The sequence below is a fragment of the Mustela putorius genome, unplaced genomic scaffold (assembly GCF_011764305.1).
Source record: "Mustela putorius furo isolate JIRA1106 unplaced genomic scaffold, ASM1176430v1.1 tig00003988_pilon_pilon_pilon, whole genome shotgun sequence".
Classification (NCBI taxonomy): Eukaryota; Metazoa; Chordata; class Mammalia; order Carnivora; family Mustelidae; genus Mustela; species Mustela putorius.
Genome location: NW_025422127.1, coordinates 7,065,214 through 7,078,721, shown reverse-complemented (window position 1 = coordinate 7,078,721; position 13,508 = coordinate 7,065,214). Strand labels below are relative to the sequence as shown.

At 32.5% G+C, this 13,508-nt stretch overlaps 1 protein-coding gene across 9 annotated transcripts in view; it reads right to left on the bottom strand.

The window, feature by feature from the left end:
• USP15 (ubiquitin specific peptidase 15) overlaps positions 1–13,508 on the bottom strand; it is a 112,432-nt gene that overhangs the window by 62,618 nt on the left and 36,306 nt on the right. For 8 of the 9 annotated variants that reach the window (XR_200511.3, XM_045071842.1, XM_045071843.1 and 5 more), the window contains exons 4-6: positions 10,043–10,169; positions 4,271–4,416; positions 341–402 (exon numbers count right to left, since the gene is read on the bottom strand). Coding sequence is in view for 8 of the 9 variants with exons in the window: in XM_045071842.1 (XP_044927777.1) it covers positions 341–402; positions 4,271–4,416; positions 10,043–10,169 (335 nt within the window). In the remaining variant the exon portion in view is untranslated. Of the gene's footprint in view, positions 1–340; positions 403–4,270; positions 4,417–10,042; positions 10,170–10,876; positions 10,932–13,508 lie in introns of those variants that run through there. The other variant, XM_045071840.1, reaches the window with a different exon arrangement.

The window sequence follows — 13,508 nt, the reverse complement described above, 5'->3', positions numbered from 1 at the left end:
TTTTGATAGAGTATTCTTTAACAGATACTTTAAAGAAACATAAAAAGCTTGAAAAATAGTAAATAAAATGTTTAATAGTGATTTGACATATTAGACAATGCAACATTATATTTACAACATATTTACACTGTTCCTTATTCTAAAAGAGATATGAATTGGAAGGCTTTTAATTTAAATGCATATTTAGATAACTTCTAAACTGAGGATAAAATATTAATATATAAAGCAGGTATATATACTTGCAACATACAATTATGTATCTTCTATCTTTCTGGATTTTGTTATCTGAAATTAAAGGCTTCAAAACATGCAATCTGCCATAAAAAGTGGGAGCACTTACTTAGGAGCAGAAGGACCCCTTGGCCATGTTCCATCTTCATTTTTCTGTTCTATCACTAACACCTGTAAATATGACACAACAGAAGAACGTTTTTCCTTAACTCCGAAGTTAAAATAACTTTAGATTAGCTGACTATACTAAGAAACTAGAGCAAATCTGGAATTATTTCAAGGACAGAGTAGACAGGTGAAGAAGTATTTGCATTTTGATTCCAAAGCTGGGCAGTATAAATAGAATATAAATTCCTTGAGTTTAGGGAGTATGTTTTCTACTTATTTTTCCACTTGCAGACTGTAACACAGCACCATGCAAAAAACCCCAGATGCCCAATAAATGGTCACAGCTGTTAAAATACTGATGTATAATCTTAGCTAAGTATTATTACCTAGATACTCACTTTCCACTCTTTTTATTTTTATTTATTTTATTTTATTTTTAAAATTTATTTATTTGACAGAGATCACAAGTAGGCAGAGGCAGGCAGAGAGAGAGGGGGAAGCAGGCTCCCCGCCAAGCAGAGAGCCTGATGAGGGGCTCGATCCCAGGACCCCGGGATCATGACCTGAGCTGAAGGCAGAGGCTTAACCCACTGAGCCACCCAGGCGCCCCTCTACTCTTTTTCTTAACGTTTCAAATTTTGTAACCTACTCTACATACTCTTGGTAAAATACTTTTGTGGACTGTTTCAGACCATTTTTAAGTTGGCATTTGGATCCTAATCATGTAAAATATAATCCTGTTTCCAGAACACATACAACAAACTAATCAGAAGAAAAATTTTACTTTCTGATGTTTCATTTTACTTTCAATTTCAGTAAAAATTTTAAAAAGTCGAGGACAAGGGACCTGGGTGACTCAGTTGGTTAAGTGACTGACTCTTGATTATAGCTCAGGCCATGATATCAGGGTTCTGAGATTAAGCCCCAGCAGGCTTTGTGCTCAGAAGGAAGTCTGCTGGAGAGTCTCTCTCTTTCTCCCCCTCTGCCCCTCTCCCTCTAAAATAAATATATACATCTAAAAAAAAGTCTAGGATAATGTTTAGTTCATTTATCATCAGTCAGAAAATAATTGCAAAATCTGGAAAACTTAAGGCATGTTCTTTGAAACATTCTTATTTCAAAAGATCAAACGTTTGTAAGGAAATTTAATCTTTTTAAAATATATTATTTGTTCATTTGACAGAAAGAGAGATCACAAGTAGACAGAAAGACAGGCAGAGAGAGAGAGGGAGAAGCAGGCTTGCTGGATCCCAGGACCCTAAGACCCTGAGATCATGACCTGAGCCTAAGGCAGAGGCTTAATCCACTGAACTACCTAGGCACCCCAAGGAAATTTAATCTTCTTATTAAAATAATTTACTGTCATCTGCAATGTGATAAATGCATTCCATTTTTAAAAAAGATTTTATTTATTTATTTGACACAAAGACAGAGAGAGAGAGAGAGAGATCACAAAAAGGCAGAGAGGCAGGCAGAGGGAGAGGAAGAAGCAGGCTCTCTGCTCAGTGGGCTCGATCCCAGGTCTCTGAGACAATGACCTGAGCCAAAGGCAGAAGCATAATTGACTGAGCCACCCAGGTGTCCCAATAATTGCATTCCTATCAAGAACATCAAATTACTTAAATTCTCTAAGCCTAAGCTTTCTAATGCACAAGACAGAATAAAAACCATTACATAGGCTCAATCACTGAAAAGTTTTATAAAGAAATGGTTCTATGTATTCCAAATTGTACTCCTGGAACTATCTCAAGACCTACAGATGGTAACTAAGGAGTGAAAGAGGGAACTGTCTGGCTAAGGAGGGGAGTGTTGACTAACCATGAGAGTTCCAAGTTCCCTACCCCAGCTTTAATCAGGTTAACTCAAATTCTGATTATAATACACATTACTTTTTATAAGATTTCATTTAAGACTACAATAGCTAAAGTAAGTCCAAAAATCATTGTTTTAATTTTATTTATGTTAGTTACCATACAGTACATCATAAGTTTTTTATTGTAGTGTTCCACGATTCATTGAAAATCACTGTTTTTATAGCATAATACAATACATGACATATGGTAGGCATTTACTAAAAATCAATTTCCTCAGTTGTTCTCAATTTTTTTAAAAAAACTTTATATCATAATACTGTGTCAATAATAATTTTTTAAAATATTTTATTTGAGGGAGAGATAAAGAAAAGAGAGAGTGAGATAGAAAGAGAGAGACAGGGGAAGGAACAGAGGAAGGACAAACAGACTCCCCACTAAGCAGGGAGCCAGATGCAGGGCTTGATACCAGGACCCTGAGATCATGACCTGAGCTGAAGTCAGACACTTAACTAACTGAGCTACCCAGGCACTCTTATCAATAATTATTTTTAATAAAACCAAGCAAAATAAAAATCTTCGTGTATCACAGGACCAGGTTCTGTGTCGAGTACTAAAAATAAAAACAAAAATAAATAGACACAAAGTCCAACTAAAATAAGGAACTCAAAGTCTAGTGGAGAAGCTCAACATATAAATAAAGTACATAATGAATGACACAAAAGACATATACATAAATCATATGAAGTGAAAGAGTAATTTTTCCCACAAAGTAGAAAACTCCTATACTTCAAAGAGATATTGAGAAAAACAGATCAGAAAAGGCTGAAGAGATGATATGATATTTGAACTGCAATCTGAAGAATGAACAGTCTGTTCTGATTAGACTACATGATAGAATGGAATGGTTAATTTGAGTATTTTGATGTTTAAAAGGACTTTTTGCTGGATTGATGCAGGCATTGGGAAGAAGGGTACAACAGGCAGATGGATTAACACAGATAAAAGCACAGGAGTTGGGAATAGCATAGTATGCTTAGGGAACTACAAGCAGTTCAGTTTGGTATTGTTAGAGCATAAATCACGAGGCAAGGATAATCTAAAGATGCTGGAAGACTAGCCAAAAGGTCAAACCTTGACTTGCATGCTGTATTAAGGTGTTAAGACTATTCTACAATTGTTAGGGAACCAGGAAAAGTTTATCATAAGGAAACATCGAGTTTTACATTTTAGAAAGAGTGTTCTAATAGAAATATGGAAGACTGAGGATGGACAAACAGAAGACTAGACACAGAGGGACCCGATAAGATACTACTGAAAGGGCTGACAATGGAATAGAGAGATTAATTAAAAAAAAATATTTAGAGGATGGAATCAGTAGGACTTGCTGATTATGTCTAAATGTCTTCATTTCCTAACACATTCACTTCTTTGGATTATATTATAAAGAAACACGAAACTGGGGTTGATACCTTACCAAGGGCTGGCAAACTAGAGTTCACTTAGCTCAATGACTGCTTTTGTAAATGAAGCTTTTTGTTTATATATTGTCTGGGACTACTTTTGTGTTACTACAATGGAAGAATTGTAGTTGTAACAGAGACCATATGGGCTACAGAGCCAAAAATACTATTTGATTCTTTACAGAAAGTTTGCTGACCCATCTTATTATATTAGCTGTTTAACAGATGGAAAATAATTTCTTTTCAAAAAGTAGGTTATTCTCAAGCTCAAGGAGGAAATCAAGTTATTGCTAGTGATCAGCAGAACAGGGAAGAGAGGAGTTAGAAAGAAGACAAAGCCAGGGTGCCTCAGGGGCTTAGTAGTTAAGCATCTGCCTTTAGGCTCAGGTTATGATCCCAGGGTCTGGGATGGAGCCCCACCTCAGGATCCTTGCTCAATGGTGAGGCTGCTTCTTTCCCACTCCCCCTGCTTGTGTTCCCTCTCTTACTGTAACTCTCTCTGTCAAGTAAATAAAATCTTAAGGAAAAAAAAAAAAAAAAAGACAAAGCCAGAGACAGTAGAACCCATTATACATTGTCAAGATAGTCATAAAGTTTGTGACTTCAAAAAGCTTCATGTATAGTATGCTTAAAATAAGTAGTATTGCTAAACAATACCTGTCCTTGGTATAAACCAGCATCCTGAATGGTGCTATCTGGTTTATTCAGTGGTTCAAATGTATTACTCATGTATTTGTTCCACAATCTGGTCTCCTTTTCATCTGGAATATTGAAGATTTTTCTTATTTCCTTTTCAATTGTATCTAGATTTAAGGAGGAAAGATACATAAATATAATAAGTATTTTAAAATATACCATACATAGCTAAGTGCTCACCAGCATAAAAGCCCTAAATTTAAAATACTGATGTAATAGCAAGAATAGATGAACAAATATGTAGGGCATTATATAAAGAATAATAAAGATACCCAGTATGCTTTATAGGAACAAAATGGTAATTATAACTCTGACAGAAAACTACTTGGGGAAATTAAAATCCCACAAGGGAGAAGAGTTCAATCATGTAATACTACAGTATAATTTATATTATACCGGATGACCTTTAACTTTTTACACACTATAAATTTAATATATTTTCTGATGATATGCTGCATTTAGAAAAAGTATGAGTCAGACATGCTATAGATAGAAACTATTTTTAAATGTATATAACCAATTTTAGGATAATTTATATTAAATTGAGTATTATTTACAGTTTGAATAGTTAACTAAAATTAAAAACAGAATATATGGACACAAAGGAAAGTGCTTCTCTGAAGGATGTCTGTATTGGTAAAAATTTGGTTTCACAGGAAAACCATGTATTTTCCTTATTTCAAAGTCATTTATGTGAGTGAAAAAAAGCCTTTTTTAAAAACTGCAGCAGGTTAACTTGCTATAAAATAAGATATAGGAATACACACATATTTGAGAGTAAAGATGAAATTAAATTTCAGTGCCACATAGTTAAATGAATCTTTAAAATCTTTAAACGTGAGAAAGAGATATTAGAAAATACTATTAAATCTACTGAATTCTGGTCAATAACTTGCCTACCTTAGACTCAAGAAAACAATAAAATACCTATTAACATACAAAGAAATATAAAATACTTCTACATTTTAGAATACCTGGTTAGTTTGGAAAGAAACATTAAGATACTAAACCTAGTAATATATGTTCTCTGAAGAATCCTACATCATTAAATTTAGTCTGATAATACTGTTTATGTTCTACTTAGTAGCTGAAGTTCTTTAACAGTCATAGTCAATGAGATTTTGATTAAGGCATTAAATAAATAGGAAATCTTGCAGTGTATCTGAAAACTCAAGAGAAAATTAGCCAGAATATTTAAATAATTACAAAAAATATACTAACTGCTTTCTATTTTGGGTTTTTTTTTTTTTTTTGCTCTTCTTATTGAAGTGTAAATGTATGCAGAAAAATGCATAGGCCATTAGTATATAATGATAAATTTCCAAAGTGAACACACCCACATAACCAGCACACAGATCAAGCAACAGAACATTATGCAGGAACGAGGCTAGAAGAAGCAGCTGAGGAAGGGTGGTCATTTTAGTCTAATAAAAATGAGTACTTTTTCTTGATTGCATAAATAATTCCTGCTCACTGCAAAAATTCAGGAAATACAAATAAAATGTCTATAGAGAGAGCTACTGTTAACATTTTGATATTTCTTTCAGAAAAAATATCTTGTCTATTAATACACACAAATATTTACATATATAATACAATGCAGACAGAAACATACAGGAATTTCCTCTTCATTGAGTTTCATAAGATACTTCATACTGGGGAAAAATATTACAAGCAGAGGAAAGGAGTGCAAAAGGCTCTGAGGTGGGAATGTATCTGGCATGTTTTAGAACAGCATGGTGCACCAATGTGGCTGAAGTGAAATGAGCAAGGTGGAAACAAGACTTTTGTCTACAATCTTGTAAGTTATTAAAGTATTCTTTTTTATCTGAGTAAGAGGAGAAGCAACTGAGTTTTGAACAGAGAAGTGGCATGATCTGACATTGTAAAAGTTCACTTCTGCTGCTAGTAGAAAAACTGCAAGATGTCAAGTGTAGTCCAGACAATGCAGCAATCAAAACTAAGGGAGAAGCAATGTTAAGTGGTCAGACTGAGAACAAATTTTGAAGAACTGCTAAGAAGATATGCTGCTAGATAACATGCAGGGTGAGAAACAAAAAAGAGAATATGAATGATACCAAGGTTTTTAGCCTGAGCAATTGAAAGAATACAAGTGGTGAATACTCAGATGGGGAAGGACAGACTTCAGTTGCATACATGTTACATCTTGAGATTCCTATCAGATGGAAGTGAAGCTATGGATTGAATGAACTGGAAATTAAGGGAGAATTCTGGGCAGGAGATACGAATACAAAAGATACCAGTATGCAGAAAGTAAAAACCTAGAGCATGGAAGGAAATCATCAAACAAAAGTGGACATTAAAAGACTAAGCATGGCAACACCCTGATGTTTTGAGATCAGGAATATGAAGAGGATGTTTTTAGATTTTCTGAAAAGATGCAGGCAGTGAAAACTTGTGCTGTGGAAGCCACATAAAAAGAAGTTATTTCTAGATGGAAAAGTGAGTAAGTATAATTTTTGCTGGCAGGTTAAGAAAATGGAAGACTAAAATTACCATTAGATTTATCAACATGGAAGTAATTAGAGACCATCACAGTGCCAAGGAGAGTGGTAGGTTTGAATGTCTGATGTAGCAGGGTCAAGTGAGAATGGAAGCAGAGTGAATGGTAGGCAGAAAGCAGGATGATCAAACTGAGATCCGCCAGGTGCAGTTATAGATAATGACAGGCTAGGGTATAGCTGGGAAACTGATACCTGAAGTTGGATACAGATTAAGATCACTTGAGTTGAGAATGTCAAAGTATTGAGAGTGTGTGTAGATTTCTCCATATGAGTCTGACTGTATTAGGCAGTTAATGAAAAGCTTACAGAGGTAGAAAAATATTAATTCCTATAATAAAATAAAATTATAACAAAATTTCTAGTAGGAATATTTAATAATAAGGCTACACAATTTTTAAATAAATTTTATATAAACACAAAGCATTTTGTATCTATTGGAACGTGTTCTATACTCAAATATGTCAATTTAATTCACTTCTCTGCACATCCTACCTTAAGGAAAAAAAAAACCAAGTATGTCAATTTAAGGAGAAAAATACTCAAAGCCAAGATATTTTGGCTCTGAATGAGGTAAATTATTTAGATCCTGCCTATGGCAACTATATCATAAGTCAGTATAAGTAGTATTAGCTGAAAATGAGACATTTTATTAATTTGGCAAAAACAGAAAAAAGGTGCTTCTATTTCTTAATTCTATTTTTATAACATAACTATATTTTATGTACATTATGTATTTGGATCATTTTTAATCACAATGAGATCACAAGGGAAAAATATACATCCCATATTTACTTTCTTATTATCCCAATTTTTTATTATTTCAACACTCACTTCCTTCAGAAAAACAAAATCAGCCCAATTAACATTTGCACAGATTGTACAAGGCAGCAACCAAGAGATGAGACTATGTAGAGTTTAAATATGGACTCTCATGTAGAACCAGGGTGAACCTAAGTAAATATTTAAACTTCCTAAGCCTCAACTTCATCCCCTAACCAATGAGGGGATACAGTATTGTTGAGGTTTAAATAAGGAACTTCCTAAGAAGTGCCAAAAACATAGGAAGTATTCCACGATGGCTAAATACTATGATAACTGTAATCATGAAGTCTCTAAAATTCCCAGTTTAATTTTAATTTTTGCAAAACCTTTTGCTTAGAAAGCAAACTTGCTCTAATAGAGTCAGACTTTTAAAAACTAAGACCTACAGTAAGAAATTGTGACCCAAAATACACATGTGTTGCTATTTTCTATTTTTATATTTTTCATTCTATTTTTTTTACTCCCAAAATATGTAATGGCCACCCAAAGTCTTGACAAACATTGCTCTAATTTAGTAAGAAATTTTAGCTGTATAAAAATTCAGTTAATTCACAATTTTAAGGCATATATTCAATGTATGTAGCTTTTAAAATATTAGTAAATTTAACTATGTTCATTAAAATCTATGCAAATTATAAACTTTTTGAAGCAGAGATCTTTATAAATTAACTATCTCCTTGACAAATTCTTACTTAGTACTTAGTATGAAAACGCCATAGGGCTTGTACTGAATTCAGAAATTAAACCAGCTGATCTTCATATAATGAGTTAAAAATATTATCCAGTGAACTAATATTCTAAAATAAGATTTCTGATTATCTCATATTTATATATAATTTTTCTATAGAAATTAGCTAAGGAGAAAAGGAAATAACTTTTAAAATAACTAGAAAACATCATCTGTATGAAGTGCTTTAAGAAGTAGCTTCTCATTTATATTCTAAATAGCTGAACATTTCAGACATTAGTTTTATTATTTAATTTTAACAGATTACCCTTGTTGGACAGATAATTCTTATTGTGCATACTTTAATATCATGATTAGTGAAGTTTTATACATATTGAAAACTTTCAGTTTTTAGTATGAAGAAATGTTTTATTTTCCTGAATATGTTCCACAAACCTAGAAATTCAAAAATTGAGTAATTATATATATTATTATAATAAAATGACATTTATACATAGTATTTTAAGCTTTCATTTTAGGAAGATGAATATACTAAACTGAACTGCAAACTTATAAATGTTCTAGGTAAATAAAGGGGGAAAACAGAAATTCACCCATAATATTCCATTTGGCAAAAACATGAGGATCAACCAAGTACTGGGTACTGAAGCATGATAATGTTATTTCATGAAACATACAGGTTTATAAGTATCTTCTGTGTGATATGGGTAAGTGGTAAAAGTCAAATATATTTGTGAGAGTCAAAAGTAAATATTCTTATTTACTTTTAACCAAAATATACTTAACAATTAAACAAAGAAATCTATACATAAATTTGCTAATCTTTTTCTTGCTGAGAATTTCTGCATTAATTGCTATGTCTCTACTGTCTGTTTACATTTTCCAACATCAATGTTAGTTCCACTAGTCTTATTTTGCAATACCTTTATCTGAAAATAAGTAACTTTGATAATCTGAGCTATGATTTATCAAAAAATGCTGTAATTGTTATAAATCCATGATCATTTATTTAAATGATCTTAAATTAAAATGTGGCTTTTAAATACAACAAATGCAACAAAACCCCCACATTTTAATATGCACTTATATGTGCAGATACATAAATATATAGGTATATGTAGATATATAAATATATAGTGGGAGTTAGGTACAGTTGTATTTGTACCTACTCATTGTTAAAAAAGAAAAAAATCAATTTGTCATAAAAATGCTAAGCCTACTGCCTTATCTAAGGAGCTACTTAATTTGCATTTCGAGTCCAGAGAATAAATAGGAAAAAAGAAAATAAAAAGTTTGTCATTTTCTATGCTAAGAAGGGGAAACATTATTATTATTATTATTGATATCTATATTATATTACCTGAAAAATGTTTATTTAATCAAGTTTTTATTTTTACTTACAGTTCTACTTTATACCCAGGTTACAAACATATGTATTTTTTCAAATACTCAATTAAAACAATAATTATTTGATTTTGGGGGGGGGCACAACTAATAAACTCACCTAATAATGTATAGTAGATTAGACATGATAAATAACTCAACTCTAGGCTAAGATATATTGCATCAAGGTTGGAAATCTGTAACGTTTTAAGTATAAACCATTAAAAATTAGTTATCATCCTAGTAGAATATAATAGAATAACAACTAAATTTCTGATAGCAGTGGTTCAACAAAGAAACAGGATCTTGTATTACCTATTGTGTCAGCTTTGCTAAATCTTCGAGTTACAACATTGTTCATGTTTCCATTTTCACACAGCTTCAATTCTGTGAGATATACTTCTACTTTGCAGTGCTTTACAAACATACCCTGTTCAACCACCTAAAAACCAAAACAAATCAGTGTTAGCTATAGCTCAATATTTTTCACTGTCTCTAACAGCAATATATTTCTCTAAAGAGGTTTTAGAAACTGAAGATCTCCAAAAACATAACTATTAAAAACTGTCAATATGAAGTAAGAGATACTAGATAGTTGAGAAAAAAAACAAAACATATTTGGAATATTTAAGAGAACATGAATAATCATATTAAACATTAACAAATAGTTTGGAAAGGCATTCTACCCATCTATGAAGATATTCTGATATACTATAAATAATGAATACATTCAGTATTTATAATGAGAAAGTTTACTCCCAATGTAAATACAGCTCTGATTAATGATCCAGACCTACTGCTAGCTTTTATTACTTGATCTCAAGCAGAAAACCCTTAAAAATTTTATAAAATTTTATAAAATTTTATGAAATTTTATAAAATTTCAGTTAGCAACAGCTAACTCTGTATGTTAAATCACTCTGTGTGTTAAAATAATCTTTTAAAAGAACTCCAAATTACTGCGGCCAAAATATTCAGCAATGGCCTGTAAGTGATATGTTAGTTTTCCAACGTAAGATGACTTTCTTTGACCTTTAAATACGCTCTTAGTAATTCTATGCAACGAATGGGAAAAAAAAAAAAAAAAAAGCTGTTAAACATGCAAGCAACAAAGCAGGAAAAGAGAAAATATGTATATATTAGGGTCACCTTTTAAGTAAGTATATTTCCTTTTGATCTTCTAAAGGTTAACTGTAGAATTTCAGTCATGAATACTGTTTCTGAAAATAGTAATCAGCTTGATACATGATACATTTGACAAATATGGCTAAAGGAAGGCTCCAAGTAACTGCTGTAACTCAAAAGCTTAGCATCAGTTCAGCAAAGGCCTTACAAATTTGTCTTTACTTGCAGGTAAATTGTTTTAGCTCAAAAACTTCAAATGCGGTTTAGCCAATATTTAATGTCCAATCCAACATTAATTTTTATAATACTTTGTTATTTATAATCCCTTAATTACACTTGTTATACTCACATTTCTAAAACAGGCAACAGCCTGTACCTCTCTAGATATTAATTACTTTTAGAAATTAATATATAAATTATCTCTTAACTAATGAAATTTGTTTTAAATCTCTTATGCTTATTTATTTTTGAGGTTAAGAATGTAGTAAAAGCTACCTTATCATTTAATTTTACAGGATTATGTGTAGCTATATTTAAATAGAAAAACCAGAAATCAAATATAAATCAAATAAAATCTTATAAAGATATGAACACTTTTTCTGAACTTAAGAAAAGTTTAAAACTACGTTAAAGAAAGTAAATAAGATTTTAAAAATGTAGAAAGAGGGGGCGCCTGGGTGGCAGTGGGTTAAAGCCTCTGCCTTCCGCTCAGGTCATGATCCCAGGGTCCTGGGATGGAGCCCCGCATCCGGCTCTCTGCTCTGCAGGGAGCCTGCTTCCTCCTCTCTCTATGCCTGCCTCTCTGACTACTTGTAATCTCTGCCTGTCAAATAAATAAATAAAATCTTTAAAAAAAAAAAAGAAATCTGGTACTCTAGAATGGTTTGATGACATGGCCTAATGGGACACATTTACTATTTTTGAGGAGTTAGCAACATTTGTTTTTGTAGCGCTTACTGAGTACTAATGCTTACTAGTGGTAAAAAATAGACAAGCAGAGAAGTATAAATAAATTCTACATGTAGTATTTCATCCACAAATATTTCAGGATATATTTCTTCAAAAACAAGGACTCAGAAACCACAATACCACATCACACCTAACAAAATTAAAACTAATCCCTTAATATCAAATATTCAGTCAATATTTAAATTGTCCCCATCTCATTTTTATTGAATCAGGATCCAAATAAATCCCATGCAGCGCAACTGACTGATAAATCTCCAAAATATAATTTAACTGAAAAGTTCACCATCTTTTTATTCTTGCAATTTTTAGTGAGACTACTTCATAGATGGTGAGATATATTCTAAATAAGATACAAATAATATTATTTGTGATGTAGGTAGGCATTAACTAACCAGGGCCAAGATTAGGGATGGGCCAACTACAACCCACAGGCTACATTTGACTTGTATTATTTTTGTAAATAACATTTTACTAGAACAGAGTCAAGCCCATTCATTTATATATCATTTATGGCTGCACCCAAAACAGCAGAGATGAACAGTTTCCACAGAGACTATCCTGGCTCATAAATATTCACTATCTGGCCCTTTACAGAAAAAATTTGATGACCCCGGTCCCCCAGCCCTGGGCATGATTTTACTTTTGATCAGTCTTGCCAGAACTCACATTTATTTTACTTGTCTAACGTCACTGTTTTTTGAATCAACTTTGTTCATTTAAAACAGATTTTTTTCTATTTTATTAATGTCTATTTTTATTATTTCTTGATTAGCTTAATTTCCTTTTCTTCTCTCAACTTCTTGAGACAATAGATTTTTTTTTTTAAAGATTTTATTTATTTATTTGACAGAGAGAAATCACAAGTAGATGGAGAGGCAGGCAGAGAGAGAGAGAGGGAAGCAGGCTCCCTGAGATCATGACCTGAGCCGAAGGCAGTGGCTTAACCCACTGAGCCACCCAGGCATCCCGAGACAATAGATTTTGACTTTCTTTTCTAATATATGCATTTAAGCTATCACACTCCTTATAAGAGTGACATTAGTCATTCTTTCACATTGTACTATTATCACTCAGTTAAATTTATTTTAAATAAAAATTAAATATAATTTTACTTTGTATTTCTTCTTTCACCTAAGGATTACTTTGGAAGTATATTATTCCACTTCTAGATAGTAGGAGACAATCTAGTTACCTTTTTGTTAATGACTTCTAAATTCTACTGGGCACAGAAAATACACTGAATAATTTCTATCATTAGAAATATAGTGGAATTTGCTTGAGGGCCCAGCAAATGGTCAATTTTGGTAAAAATTCCACTTAAGAAGAATTTGTATTCTGCATTTACTAAGTGCAATGCATGTCAGTTAGGTCATGCTGCTTAATCATGTTGTTCAAATCTGCTTCCAAGCTCAATCATGTGGCAGTCCTCAGATCCTCTCCAGCTGCTGGCAGAGAATTCAGCTCCTCATCATGTGAGTGCCTCTATAGGCTGCCTGCATGGCAATATGACTTCATTCAAAGCAACTGATCTGAGAGAGAAAGAGAGAGCATGCACGCAAGAGAGTGCAAAAGAGCACTCCCCACCAACATCTTTTAGAGACTAATCTCAGAAATAACATATTATCACTCCACCATATTTTCCTGGTCACACAGACTAACTCTGGTACAATGCAGGAGATTACACAAG